General features: G+C 37.8%; 1 protein-coding gene across 1 annotated transcript in view; it reads right to left on the bottom strand.

Moving 5' to 3' along the window:
• COLEC10 (collectin subfamily member 10) overlaps positions 1-11,387 on the bottom strand; it is a 56,978-nt gene extending 45,591 nt beyond the window's left edge. Inside the window, exon 1 of the mRNA XM_003933107.3 lies at positions 10,228-11,387. Coding sequence (XP_003933156.1) covers positions 10,228-10,375 — 148 coding nt within the window. The 5' untranslated portion in view covers positions 10,376-11,387. The remainder of the gene's footprint in view (positions 1-10,227) is intronic.
• Between the last annotated feature and the right edge of the window lie 4,344 nt (positions 11,388-15,731).

The raw sequence follows: 15,731 nt of genomic DNA, 5'->3' as shown, positions 1-15,731 counted from the left end.
GATCAGATACAAACAATCTCACAACTTCTGCAAAACAACTATGAAAATTATATGGGGAAGAAAAAGAAACTAAATCTCATGTTGGAATGTAATCCCCATTGTTGGAGGTGGGACCTGATCGGGTGTGTTTGAGTCGCGTAGGAGGATCTCTTATGAATGGCTTGGTGCTATCCTTGTGGTAATGAGTGAGTTTGCGCTCTCAGTTCACACAGGATCTGGTTGTTTGAAAGAGTGTGACACTGTCCTCCTTTATTTTGCTCTTCTGCCATGACTGTACATTTCCTGAGACCCTCACCAGAAGCAGATGGTGGTACCACACTTTTTATAGAGTCTGCAGAAGCATGAACAAAATAAACCTCTTTTCTATATAAGCTATCCAGTTTAAGGTATTCCTTTATATTATAGCAAGACAAAATGGATTAATGCAGCAGATAAATATAATGAGTTTTTATTTATGTTGAAGCCATTGCAGCTTAAAACAAACAAATAAGAAAGTAATTCTGTGTTCTACCCTATGAAAATGTTAATCCTATCCACTTCAAAGGGGGCAGGATAACACTTAGTTCCTCCTCCCTTGGACATCCTTTGCTCCAAGACTCAGAGTCTCTACTAACCGGAAAATTGAGTCAATAACTTTGCTGCACTGGTGGTGCTTTTTGATACTATAGAATACCGTGCTCTAACTTCTCATACCCCAATCATTTTTCTATATTCCTAAAATTACGACAAGAAAGGATATAGAAGAGGCAGTGATATGATGTACTTTAGGAGATTATCTTCTTATTAATAAGGCCCTGTGGACAGATGCTGGGACACCTTGGCAGTTGAGAAATCTTGCATACACTTACCCGTTCGGAGTTAAAATATTAGAGAATCAGAAAGAGGGAGGAAAAAAAAAACCTTATATTGGTGACGTTAGGCCACAGTAGAATAATACCAACATGGTATTGTCTCCCAAATCATGGGGAGACAAAATCATTCTCTACCCAGGTTAATCAAAATTTTGAGCTCATTTTAATTTGAAAAATGAAATGTCATCTTAAGTGTGCTCCAATTGAGGAAAGCAGGTCATATCTCTTGGCTTTGCACATTCAGTGTGAGCTTTATTTCAGAGTATTTGGTCTGTGTCTGTGGTCTAGCACTGGCTTTGCCCCAAAATCGTTGGTGACATTGTCCAGCTCTACTCTTTAAGTGAAACATGGTGCGAGGGTGACAGTGATAGGTTCCAGAGACTTTCCTTTGTGGTGTGTCAAAGTACCCCCCGACCCACGCACATTTCTTTGGGGCTGTCATTTTTGTCTGAAGTATATTGTCACACTTGCTGCCACACTGCATCCCTCAACTTCCCATTGGACATATGGACCTCCTTCTTTCGGTTGTCCTGTCATTTGGTTACCCAGCATGTGGTCTGATGCAAGAAAGATGACTTTTGGCTCTGACTGGCAAAATCTTTTTCTAAATCCTGGTTCATCTCAGGCCAGGCAGAACAACACTACCAAAACTATTTTTGCCCGGGTGCAGTGGCTCAGGCCTATAATCTCAGCACTTCGGGAGGCTGAGGCAAGTGGATCATGAGGTGAAGAGATCAAGATCATCCTGGCCAACATGGAGAAACTCCATCTCTACTAAAATTACAAAAATTAGCTGGGTGTGTTGGTGGGCGCCTGTAGTTCTAGCTACTTGGAAGGCTGAGACAGGAGAATTTCTTGTATCCAGGAGGCGGAGGGTACAGTGAGCCGAGATCGCACCACTACACTCCAGCCTGGCGACAGAGTGAGACTCCATCTCAAAACAAAACAAAAGCGATTTTGACTATACTCAATGTTATGTCTTGCACATACATATCCCTGGGTAGTATCAAATAAATGACCTCAAAATCTAAAAGCTCTTGAATGCAGGTAACAATGAGTTACCTGTTTAAAGAATTTTGTGTCCTCAGCAAATCTAGTCTGTCTTATTAAGATATAGCTGATTGTTCCTGAGATGACATTATCTAGGGTTCCTCTCTCATAGTTAGGGAAGTAGAATGCACACAGGGTTTCTCCTCAGAAAACCTTCTCACAGCTGTGTGGTCAAATCACATGTAAGAGCAGTATGATTTAGTTTCCTTCTCCTTAAAATAAGGGTGATGATCCTTATAGGTATCAGTTGAGCCAAAGCAGAATAATGGATGAAACTTTGTGAATTCTAAAGAAAGACTTCTGTTCATATAATTTGTTTAACAAATACAAGTATCTCCACGTGACCACAAAATACCTAAACTGAAAAAAAAACACGTTATTTAGATGCTACTTTACTTGAATCTGTCAGATTTTTACTGTGTATATGTACAATTCTTTTCTAAAAGAGCAGAGAAAGCCATAAAATATAATTTAAAGAATCGTATAAAATTATTGCAAATCCAATAGGCAATGCAAAAAAAAAAGACAAATTGGTTATGGGTTGAAATATTATGAAGAAATATGAAGAGTCTAATCAAACCATGCTAACAGAGTTACCAAATTTCTACAAGTAGAATTCTATAAATATAAACAAGAGGCGTAAGAGAGAAAGAGAGAATTTGTGCCTGGCCTATATATCATCAATGACCCAAGGCCAATAGAATAGCCTGCCTATATGGCATAGACAGTAGCTAAAGGAAGTATTTCCTAAAGGAAGAAGAAAGAACAATAAACAGGAAACAATCTCATTCTCCCTTGGGTTTTGCTCTCCCATGGTTTGCTCTGATTTACAGAGTCCCTGAGGCTACTTCAAGTGCTGCACCAAGAGCTTTACGTGGCCTAACTCATTTTTCCTCACCACAACCCTTTGAAGAAGTCACACTGTTATCATCCTCATGTTACTAATGAGAAATCTGAGGCTCAGTTTTCACTCATGTAATCCCCATGATAACCGTAGGGGTATTTTGCACTGTTATTTCCTTTGTATTAATAAGAAACACCAGATCTGTAGTTCTTTACTTGGAGAACTACAGAAAGGAAGCAATATCAGGGAAGAGAAGAGGTGGTCTCAAGTTTGTGAGCTCTTGACAAATAAAAATTGACTTTGCAGTAAGACAAAAACAGGCAGAAAACTGAGATAAGCAGCAGAAAGGAGAAGTCTTACCCTGGTATATTTCTATTTGGGGAGCCGACTTTACAGTCTATGAGACTTTCTTTAGGAATGGGGGAGAGAGACAGCTTTTGGTAACAAACAGTAGTGGAGACTAATGAAAGAAATGATAGCTAAGCTATATACTAAACATGTTTTGATTTCCAAAATAACATTTGACATGCGCAATATGATCTCCATTGTATTTTTAAATTTTTAAATGTTTAATTTTTGTGGGTACATGGTAGGTGTATATATTTGTTAGAGATATTTTGGTATAAACATACAATGTGTAACAATGACATCAGGGAAAATTGGCTATACTCAAGCTACAAATTACATTTGTGCTACAATGTAATTACACTCTTTTAGTTATTTACAAATGTACAGTTAAATAGTTCCCCTGCTCTACTATCAAATACTAGGTCTTATTCATTCTTTCTATTATTTTTGTTTCCATTAATTGTCCCCATGTCTCCTCACTCCCCTTTCCAGCCTCTGTTTATCATCTTTCTATTCTCTAGCTCCACAAGTTCAATGTTTTGGCCGTTTTATAGATGAAGACATTGAACCTTAAGGTCATATAGCTAGGTAAATGGCAGAGCTCAGATTAAAACTATACATATATAAAAGTCCATGATATATAAATATAAAAGCCCATGAGCTCCAAGTTCATGCAAGTGAACTTATTCAAATTATTATGTAAGAGAGTTGGAGAGAATCATGGCTTATTAAGTTCATATTTAAAAGAAACAAATTATTTTTTATCATTACCATTTAGTACTACTTCCTGACTCATCTTTACCAACACTTTCATTGACTAAAATTTTATTCTTCCCTTCCTGACCTAAACTTGAAATGTCTTCTTGATATCTACCTAAGGGAAAAAAGAGATTTAAAATTGTTCTAAATATTGATATACTGAAATATAAAAGTTTAAAAAATTCATTAAAAATATTGGTCTGTTCTTATCCATAAAATACACATTACAACACATAATGAAAGAATCTAGTGAACTGATTCAATTAATAAAAAGCTTTGGGAAAATGCTTACCCTTTCTGATAATCACCAGAAAAGAATCAGCAACTTAACTTGTATTAAGGTAACTGAGCTAGAATAGTTCTGTGTCATGTTTATTTTTTTTATTATTTATTTATTTATTTATTTTTGAGACGGAGTTTCGCTCTTGTTACCCAGGCTGGAGTACAATGGTGCGATCTCGGCTCACTGCAACCTCCACCTCCTGGGTTCAGGCAATTCTCCTGCCTCAGCCTCCTGAGTAGCTGGGATTACAGGCATGCACCACCATGCCCAGCTGATTTTTTGTATTTTTAGTAGAGACGGGGTTTCACTATGTTGACCAGGATGGTCTCGATCTGTTGAACTCGTGATCCACGTGCCTCGGCCTCCCAAAGTGCTGGGATTACAGGCGTGAGCAACCGCGCCCGGCTGTCATGTTTATATATTGATCTCATGGATCTCCTTTTCTACTGTTAATTTGTAAAACCAACTAACCATTTTATGCTTAATGAGAATGATATAAGGTGAGGAAAGTGATGTAATATGGTAGAATGGAACAATGGCTGCTCCAAAAATCTGGAATCTGAGTTCTAGTTCTAGCCCTGCTACCAATTAGCAGCTGTGTGACCTAGAACAAGTTATTTTACCTCTCTGGGTCTCAGTTTTCACAAAAGTAAAAAGAACTGGAGTTAAACCAAAGTATCTCTGAGAGCAATCTTACAAGGTAGTAAGACTTCCAGTTTGAGAATGAAAAAGATCCAAACTTTCCTGGGTATATCTGCTTATCCATCTGGGGAAGTCACAAAATGTCCTATTTGTGTCGGGGGCTGAGAGGTATCTTGGGAAGTAAAGTTGTGTCAACTGCTGGGATTCAGAGCCATGTCCAGTAGAATAGCGGATGGCCGAACAGAAGTCTGTTTTTCTGTTTTCTGAGAAAGAAATTATTCTAGAGGATGGGGTGAGTGCCATAAGGCTTTACTCACGGCATAGCCTCTCTCATCAAAGAGGAGCAGCAACCGTGCAGAGCTTGTATTGTCTGACACTCAGGTGTGTGCCCTGGAGTTCCATAGGGACCAATGGGGCTTTAAGTAAAGACTAAAGTAGCCATTTCTTCTGGCCCCATAAAATACTGAGGTGCCATCAACACTGTGTAGGGGCCTCTCTGGCTTGTTAGTGGATTTATCAGGTTGATTGGAACAGAGGACCCAACTAGACCTGAACTAAGTGTTAATTGTGAGCTAGTGACTTGATAATTTTTACCTCAATTTCTTTACCTGTCCAATGGGAATGATAAAGTCTTTTTTCTCAAAAGTCCGTTGAGATAATAAAGTCATTTTTCTCAAAGTCCACTGAGATAATAAAGACCTTTTGCTCAAAGTCCATTGAAATAATTAAATTTAAACATGGTTGTAAAGCACTCACACAGTGCTGGGTGAATTGTAGCTACTCAATGTGTGCTAACAATCTTGCTTCAGCCACCCCGTTGGATGCAACATGCTGAAAGGGAAAGAGCTTTGCTCTGCCTTGTGTTTGCATCACAGGCTACACATGTGGAGGAGTCATGATGGTTACCCACGGAAATCAGTGTCCTTAGAAGCATCAGAAATGCTTCCTTAGTGAAGGAGGCAGCAGTGTGTTAGTGGCTAGGCAGAGACAGGGGCACCTGGGAAGCAGAGACACTGTGGTAAATAGGGGAAAAGCAGTGGCCCCTACCAGGGAGGTTCTTAGGTTGTTGGAGAATTGGCACAATGGTCATGGACCCCAGGAGCAGCCCTTTTATGGGAGCACGTGCAATAGTTTTTAGGAACTTCAGGGCATACTTATATGATATTTTGAGAGAGTTGTGTTAATAGCTCAAGACCTCAAATTAAAATTTGGGGGTCTTTCATGGAAAATTTGGGTAAATTCGTTTAATCGAAAATATGTATTGAGCAACCACTTTGTGTTGGGAGCTCTCTAGGTTTAGAAAACCATGCTCAGCAAGGAGGACTGGTATCCTCATCCATTTGGGAAGCTTGTACTCCGGGACTGACTATACATGCATCAATGCACAAGAGATTTTCCCTTAGTAGTGAGCCTGTGAAAATACAATACTTTGAGGACTATGACAAAGATTACAGGTGGTAGGCAGGGCCTTGCTGCACAGAAGGCATTTGAGCTAAGACCTCCATGAGGAGAAGAAACTATCTTTGGGAACATCTGGGTAAGAGCAGGGCAGGCAGAGGAGTCATCATGAGCCAAGGTCTCAAGTCAGGACGGAGAGCCAAGACCAGCATGCCCACTAAAGAGCAGAAGTGAGAGACAAGTTTGAAATGATGTAGGAGAAGCTGAGAGAAGCCAGCAGGAAAAAGACTCACAAAAAAAATTTCATTGAAAAAGCCCTACTAAAAATCTAGCAAACATCAAAATAAGCAATAGGGTAAAATAACATTATTAACAAACAAATTAATGAAGTCATGTAGTTGATTATCGAGGTGGAGACACACCATCACTTTCAGCATATTTTAGTACCTAAGACAGTGCTGGGTTGTGAGGTTGCATGATGCCATGTTCTTAGACCTTAGACCTTGTACATTGTTTTAATCAACAAAATGTGACTGGTGGACTGTATTTTCAATCCTGATAAAGAATTAGTATAAACTAGTGGATATCATGAAATGACACTGAACTTGGAGCCAGAAGGTCCAGGGTCAAGTTCAAGTTGCAAGATTTGACCTGCTGAAAGACCCTGGGCACTCCCCTTGGCCCTACTGAAATTGTTTCCTTAGGTTTAAGTTTAAACAAATTGCTACCACAGAAGGAAATTACGGGAATTAAGCAAGACAATGATTTTAAAGGTCCTTGAAAATTGTAAAGCATCATCCACATTTATCGTTTAAAAATAATTTTTTAACAATTTTTGTTTAAAATTTTTCTCTCTCTTGCTTCCTTTGCATCTATTTCTTCTTTTTCTTTTATTTTATACATATTGTCTCACTGTTGTTTTCAAAGAAAACCACTAGAGGTCAGAATTTCACATAAATTGTTTAAAGAAACTACCAAAATGTGGGAGGAGGGAAGGGGATGGGAGGAGGGAGAAAGCGGGGAGGGGAGGAGAGGGGAGTGGAAGGGAGAAAGAGAGAGAGAGCATTTCATTTTCCTACTAGGTAACAAACAATATGTTTAAGGCATAAAAAGAAAAATAATAATGGCTTGCAACAAAGAAGTTTTGATCTTATTCTCAAAAGCGTTACTTAACAGACTTAGGGAGGGAAGGAAAAGATAAAATAGAATTTGTTAAAATTTTTATTGATGATATCTACACAGCTTAAAGTGCACAGTGATTAACCAATAATTCTTAAAACAGGTCTGAGATGAATGCTTATTTTGCAAATGAAGACACTGAAGTGTAGCAGATGTTAACAGCATGCTGAAGACAACAAGATTAACTCCAGTGTCTATCTTTCCACTAAACTATGCCTGGGGAAATAAGACTTTAAAGATAATATCTGTATATTGGTCAATATATTCTATGATTGGTTAGCATTCCTGGGTTTTCACAAATGGCATTCTGCAATTCTAAATAATGTATTTAGTTTTCACTCTACCAAATGAATTTAGGGAAAATTCCTTTCATGTTCTGTTTCCCAGAGTATCTAGAAATTTCTGAGCACTGTGCTGCTGCAGTGCTAGTGAATACAGTAATGAGATGATTAGCCAAGGAGAAAAGTATTAAGTCTAGCTTGATCTTAGGGAAAAATATAGAAAAATGTAATAATCCAGTCCTTTAAAACATTTACTTAGCCATCATACTATATATTTTTTTAATTTTGTAAAGCTAATATATATATATATATATATATATATATATATATATATATATATAGCTTGTTTAGGAGTATGGAGGGATTGTCATAGTATTCATGAAGGAACAAGGTGGAGAAGATGACAGCACATATATATATATATATATATATTTTTTTTTTTTTTCAGAAAAAAAAAATATATAATTTTGTGTGTGTGTGATTGGGTCTCTGTTGCCCAGGCTGAAGTGGCATGATCATGGCCCATGTAGGTCGAACCATCTGTACTCAAGCAATTAATTCTCCTGCCTCAGCCTCCCAAGTAGCTGGAAGTACAGGTGTGTACCACCACACCTAGCTATTTTTTAAAAATTATTTTAATTTTTTGTAAAGATGGGGTATCCTTATTTCACCCAGACTGGTCTCAAACACCTGGGATCAAGTGATCCACCTGCCTTGGCCTCCCTAAGTGCTGAGATTACAGGCATGAGCCAACACACCTGATCAACTGCTCTTATCTTGAGAGAAGGTACCATGTCTTGGCTTTTGCTGCAGCCCTATCATCTAGCATAGTGCCTACAGCAGAGGAAAAGCAGTGATGAATATGCTTATATTGCTTTAGGTGCATTTAGGTATGTAGGGAATTTGCAAAGAAAAAGGATAAATTAACTGGTGCTGACCTCAAGAATTTGTAATCTAATACAAAGCTTGATATGTAGATGCAAGAGCTAGGAGAGGTTACTTATCTTAGATTCCAACCCCTAGCATCTAACATGGTATCTGAAACTTAGTAGGTACTCAGTACATTCCAGAATCATGGATTTCTTTTATTAAGAATAAAATTTAGAGTCCATTTGACACAGTTTCCAGGCTCCTGATGAAGAAGAAGAAATCATATCCAAGAACATAACAGACTTAGTTCTAGAACCCAGAGTTCTAGAACTCTGCTTCCCAAGTATCTCTCCGCAGGAGCACTCACTCCATTTTGTCACACTCTGGCTTGTAATTATCTCATAATGTCTACGCATGCTCAGGAGGAAGGTTAATGAGATTTCCATTGTTTGAAATCTTAACAGGGTTTCTAATGGGAAAGTGGGAAGGGAGAAGTTTTCTATTAGGTAAAAAAATAGTGCTATTCTCAAATGGAGTCTCCCATTTGCAGGGACAAGAAAAACTTTAATTTTCAACATCTTCCATGACACCCCAGGAATAATCTAAAGTTTCCTACACTCTAAGAAAAGTTCAGTAATGGTTTTAAGTAAATACTTTATTTCTAATCAAAACTTGTTTTCTGAACATTTGCCCTCACATTATTCATTTATTCACTCAAGAAATTATTTGGAAGCTCTAAGGTCTCATTGTTCCCCACAGCATTTATTTTATCGTATCAAAGGTTAAAACTTGGATTGCAATCTTAGAGGAAAATTAATTCAGTAATTAAGAAAACCGCACTTTAAGCAATACACATTTAAATAAGTGACAAGCATAGGGCAACGTATTTCTGAATTTTTTTTTTTTTTTGAAAAACCTTTTCTACTTAAAATTTTAAGCAGCTGCAATTCTTCCACCCTATAGCCTAGAGAAACAGCACAAATTACTAATAACGGAGCACCAATCTGCACTACAGTGACCAGTTTCAGAACCAAAGGGTAAAAGCTATAACCAGAAAAAAAAATAGATTTTGTATCTACTAGTTGCTTCAAGCATATCTGGACCTTGGCTCTACTTGAGAACATTTTGCAATATTCTACCATTCTTCTGCAGAAGGTATTTGGCCCCAAAGACTATACTTCCAAATAAAGAAATGTTCTTATATATACTACCTTCAATACTCGACGAAATGTTTCCATCCTCTAGGTTGGAACTCAGGATCCCATTAACTTATGAAACATATATTTAAGATTTAAGTTTTCTTTTACTGACCTTTTGCCTAAACAGTTTTACCAGCAACAGTATTAGAAAGGAGGAGAATAAAAATAGCCAAAGAATAGAGATGCTTCTAAGGGAGGAAAAGATTTCTGAAGGCTGATGGCTGGATTGTGCATCTGCTCCTGGAACAGAATGTAACAGGGAATTTCCCCCTGCCCTGGGTAAGTTCCCTCAGATCCCTGTCCTGGGTTTCCCCCTCCCAACATCCTCTTACCTAACATCAAGGGAGAGTTTTAAAGAAGTAACAGACCAGATATAGAAAATCTCGGTTTTCCAAAATAGAAGGAAAGTGGGAGGAAACTAGGGAGGAAAGAAGAGAAAGTCATTGAAATCTAGGAAGGGGTTCAGAGCTGAGGGAAGAGATCATATTTGTTATACACGAAAATTGTGGTTTTCTTTCCTCACCTTTGGGTCCTGGTGAAATTGTGTGTGTTGCACAGACTTCAGCGGTAGGACGGCTATTGATATCCAGACCCAGACTCTGAATTTGCAAAAGAAATAGTACCAGGAGGATAAACTGTTTTCTTCCAAGAAAAGATGCAAAGCCATTCATTGCTGTGGTTCCTCAGAAAAGGGTCTTCCAGAAATGCCAAATAAACAGCTTTATTTTAAATAAAACCTCCTGCTTCTGGGAAGAAAGGGAAGTATTTGGAACACACATTCCAAAAAGGCCTACAAAGACAGGAAGGAAGCATACCCTAGATTGTTTATTTTTTCAGTGTTCCAAATGGACCATACATTGTCCAGACTGTTTATTTTCAAGTGACAATAGTTTATTAAAAATTATCTCTGAACTCCAGTGTGAAGGTCAGCAGAAACATCCCCAAGAGCAAAGAAGAGACAGATGCCTTCTGCTGAGTACTTGAGCTGACAATTTAATAGACTATATTGCATTTAAACACTGAGTTTCAGAAAGGTTGTGAACCAGAGAGGTCTTTAGTTAGCAACATGTTATGCAAACACTATGCATGGCTTTGAGCTTTTCATAAGGGGGTATTTATTGCCTGCTTGTGCCTGTTGGACACAAATGCTTCCAATGCCCTCCATGACCTTATTTCTTTCTCTTGCTACCAAGATCAGTCTTTTGTGATTAAATTTTAAAGGAAAGAACAACCAGCATTTCTGTGAAGCAATTTGGTAGTAAGTATTAGGAATATTAAAATGTTTATAACCTTTGGCCCAGTTTACAGCTTTTAGCCTTTCTGGTACACTATCTCAAGGAGATATTTTGAAATGTGGACAAAGCTTCATTTGAAGAGATGTGGCAGAAAGGGGAAAGGCCACCAATTGCCTAACAACCTGTTAACACTGGCCAAATTATGGTAAATCCAAATGTACGAGAGGGTATGACATGACAATTTTATTAAAACGGTGTTTTCAGCAAGTTTTTGATAACATAAGGGGGGAAGCTTATGGTATTGTGTTTCATAAAAAGCTCAATAGATTTAGAGTAGAGTATGTACATCAGATATAGACATAGATACAGATATCAGGATGTCTATCTATTCCACCAACATATAACCTGTACGAATAGTCTATGCAGAGTAAGATACTGGAAGATTGGAACCAGAATCACGTACATTGGAGAGGCCCCTTACCTTCTCCATTCTTGAACAGGCATGTCAACTAAGAGTTAGGTGAAAGGGATTTTGGACCTGCTTTCCCAGAAATTGGAAAAGAAGGACCTTTCAGATCCCGATGCAGACTGACTGCTGAAAAATTATCCCTAAGGGATGTTGCAAGTAACCATCAATCCAAAAAATACGGATGCACTAGTTTCCTCAGGCTGCTGTACCAAAGCACTATAAACTGAGTGGCTTAAACCAATGGCCAGTTGGCTAGAATCAATGCCAAGATTTTTGAGATGGAGTCTCGCTGTCTCCCAGTCTGGGGTACAGTTGCATGATTTTGGCTCACTACAGCCTCCACCTCCTGGGTTCAAGTGATTCTCGTGCCTCAGACTACTGAGTAGCTGAGATTACAGGTGTGGACCTACTACACCTGGCTAATTTTTTGCACTTTTAGTAGAGTTGGAGTTTCACCATGTTGGCCAGGCTGGTCTGCATCTCCTGACCTCAAGTGATCCACCCACCTCGGCCTCCCTAAATGCTGGGATTACAGATGTGAGCCACCGTACCTGGCTTCAAGCACATTACATTTATTGTACACCTTATCTCTATTATTTGCATTGTAATATATAATGAAATAATTACACAACTCACTATAATGTTGAATCGGTGGGAGCCCTGAGCTTGTTTTACTGCAACTAGATGGTCCCATCTGGGGGTGACGGGAGACAGTGATAGATCATCAGGCATTATATTATCCTAAAGATCTAGCAAACTAAATCCCTGCATGTGCAATTCACAATAGGGTTCCCACTCCTGTGAGAATCTAATGCTGCTGCTGATTCACAGGAGGTGGAACTCAGGCACTAAAGTGACTGATGGGGAGCAGCTGTAAATCGAGATGAAACTTCACAGGCTCACCCACCACTCACCTCCTGCTGTGCAGCCCGGTTCCTAACAGGCCACAAACCAATACCAGTCCATGGCATGGGGGTTGGGGATCCCAGGCTTAAACAGCAGAAGTTTTCTCTGAGGAATTGGGGATCAGAGTTTCAACACAGAATTTGAAATTCTGGGAGGGACAATTGAGTCCATCACAACAAAGCATATAGTGAAACTGACTGATCTTTTCGTAAGCAGTATAGGGAAGGAAACTGGCACTGATTGAATAGTCATTATGTGCAGGCTGAGAGCTAGTCTCAACTTGAGTTCATCTTATTTAGTCGAGTCCTGTGGATTAGACAGTAGTCCTTTTGTTTTGCAAACAAAGTAGCTGAGGCTCAAAAAAGTAAAGCAGTTTGAGTAAGGTCATCCATTGAAAAAGTGAGCAAAAAAAAATCAAATACAAATTATTGCCCCAAATCCTGCTTTTAAAATACTATTTGGTTTCCATAAAGATGAGTATTCTCAAGCATTGAGGATGCATTAATTTTCACAAACACTTAAAAGGTCCAAAGTGGATGCATTTGTCAGGTTAACAGCGATAGAAAAATAGTGAAAATAGAATGATGTTAGGAATCTCAAACTTTACATCTGTTCTCTAGATACGTGACATAGAGCAAACCATGCAATGTCAACTGCCACAAGACATGTAAAGTGAGTTTGGACTTGACATTTAATGTTCTTTCTAAATGCTATGATTCTAAGAAAATTGATACTCTTTAAATTGTTTAGACTACTCTAAGTCTATTTCACTTATTTGTTTCTTTTCAAACATGCCCTGGCACACAATGAGGATGGAATCATTGCATTTATATATAGAAATTAACTGGTAATCATTTCAAACAAGTAATAGTCCTTAAAATTTTTCTTGGCATATCCTGTCTCCTTCCTTTTTTACTCAGTAAGGCATATAAATATATTTCTATATAATATATAAAATATTACATCAAAATTTAAATCGCTACAGAGAACTCATCACATATTTTATTTATATTTTTTATATATATATATAAAACATTACTTAATTTTAAAATGGGAAAGATGACTGAATACATAAAAGTGGTTAAATATGTTAAGTATATTATCTCTAGTGTGCAAAAAAATAGAGCTCCCAATAAATATTTCTACCGACATTTTAACGAGTTCAGTCTTGTTTATTCAGAAAATGAAGTCACTGAGAACAATAAGTCAACACTGTTTTTGTCTTAAAACATTGTTTTAAAATAGACAACAAGCCAATCAAGTTTACAGATGGCATAAAATTGGAAGAGGTTAATGGTAAATCTAAAAAGAAAAGAATTAGTGGCTAGTTTATAAAATTGTCTTCATAATTCCACTTTTTTTTCTGACTGCTTTCATCTTTCATTTCCCAAGATATTGGAATTCCAGCCTTAGCTTTGTATTTGTCCAAATATGATATGTCATTAAAGTAAATAACAAGTGATATTTGCTGCTTGTTATTTTTCTACCTTTTTTTGTGAATTGAATTGTGGCCCCCCCAAAAAACCTATATACACACACATCTAACCTGGAAACTGTGAATGTGAACTTATGTGACAAAATGGCCTTTGCAAACATAATTAAGTGAGTCTCAAGATGAGATCATCTTAGATTATTTGAGTGGGCCCTAAATTCAACGACAAGGATTTTTAGAAGAGGCACCCAAAAGACGGAGACAGAGATGAAAGGAGAAGGCCATTTGAAGACTGAGGCAGAAATTAGAGTTATGCAACAGCAAATTGAAGAATGGGCTTGCAGCCACCATAAACTGTTAAAGGCAAGGAGGGCTTCTTCCCTACAGCCTGTAGAGTAGAGTTCTCTACTACATACACCTCGATTTTGTACTTGTGGCCTTGAGAAGTATGAGGTAATAAAGGTCTGTTGCATTAAGGCACCAAGTTTGGGGTAATTTGTTATGGCAGCCCTAAGAAACTAACACACCATTCCTGTGCTATTCCTCCACAGTTACTGGAAGAAATGACACACCGAAACGTTTTCTCAGTTCCTAACAGACCCCCAGCAACATCTGTTCTTGCGCATTTTAATTATGCATCCAGCTTCATGATATTTTCCTGGAAGGAAAATACATTCCAGGATATTAAAAAAAGCATATCCTAAGGCAGAAGCATTTTACTAGTTAAAACAGGATAGCAAAACAATGACAACCTCATCTCCAGAGGGGATTTCCTGACAAATTGATATAACTCAATTTTGGACGTGTCTTCAGCTTTGTCCATTCACTTAAGTACTTAGTAGATTAAAGATCTCTCTTGTGAGTTAATTTAACTTTATACAGTTTGTAAAAAATGAAAATTAGAATGGCTTTTAAAATAATAAATTTAGAAAGTAACATGCAAACACACCACAATTTTTTTGTTGTTGTTACACTTCAAAGTTCATATTTATAAAACCACATTAAAAAAAAATCAAGGCTGGGCGTGGTGGCTCACATCTATAGTCCCAACACTTTGGGAGGCTGAGGCAGGTAGACTGCTTGAAGTCAGGAGTTCAAGACCATTCTGGCCAACATGGTGAAATCTTGTCTCTACTGAAAATACAAAAATTAGCCTGGCATGGTGGCATGTGCCTACAGTGCCACAGGGGAGGCTGAGGCAGGAGAATTGTTTGAACCCACGAGGCGGAGGTTGCAGTGAGTGGAGATTGCACTACCGCACTCCAGCCTGGGCAACACAGTGAGAGTCTGCTGCCCAGAGTCTCAAAAAAAAAAAAAAAAAAAAAAAAAAAAAAAGAAAGAAAGAAAAGAAAAAAAAGAAAAGAAAAAAATCAAATATGCAACCTGGAAAGCTGATTTAAAAAACAAAAAAAAAGTCAAATGGTTTTAACAGGCTTATTTGGCAAAATCAGAAGTTTCTCACTGTTTGCTCTCCACTCCTGATTCTCACTCCTATAAGAATACAGTCGTAATTATGTCAGTGCTTCTTAATTTATCTCCTTTGTATTTTTAAGTAACAAACTGAACTTTGGTTTTTATTTCTTTCAGTTTAGATACACACTGACTTCTAAATATGGAAGATGGAGACGTCTCTCTCATTCCTAGGTCTGCATCTTCCACAAACATTTTCCTCTTTTAGTCATAGTAACTTAATATTATCGTCTTAATCCGGTATTTTATGTTTATATTATTATAATGGCTCTGTAACAATTATTCACAGCAGAGGCATATAGTACATCATGATTACACTATATTTCTTGTGCTAATTTTGTTTTCCCTAGGTTTAATAATTGTGCTGTTTTCTTTTGCATAGCTGTCTATGTACCAAACCCATCATAACTACCAATTCTTTGATATGTGTCACTTTTGCAGAAATGTAAAGTGTTGATTAGTTTCCATTACTTTTCTTAGAAATCTCTTCAGGAACCCTCAAACTTATTGCTCCA

The sequence above is a fragment of the Saimiri boliviensis genome, chromosome 15 (genome assembly GCF_048565385.1).
Source record: "Saimiri boliviensis isolate mSaiBol1 chromosome 15, mSaiBol1.pri, whole genome shotgun sequence".
Classification (NCBI taxonomy): domain Eukaryota; kingdom Metazoa; phylum Chordata; class Mammalia; order Primates; family Cebidae; genus Saimiri; species Saimiri boliviensis.
This window is presented reverse-complemented; position numbering and strand designations above follow the sequence as displayed.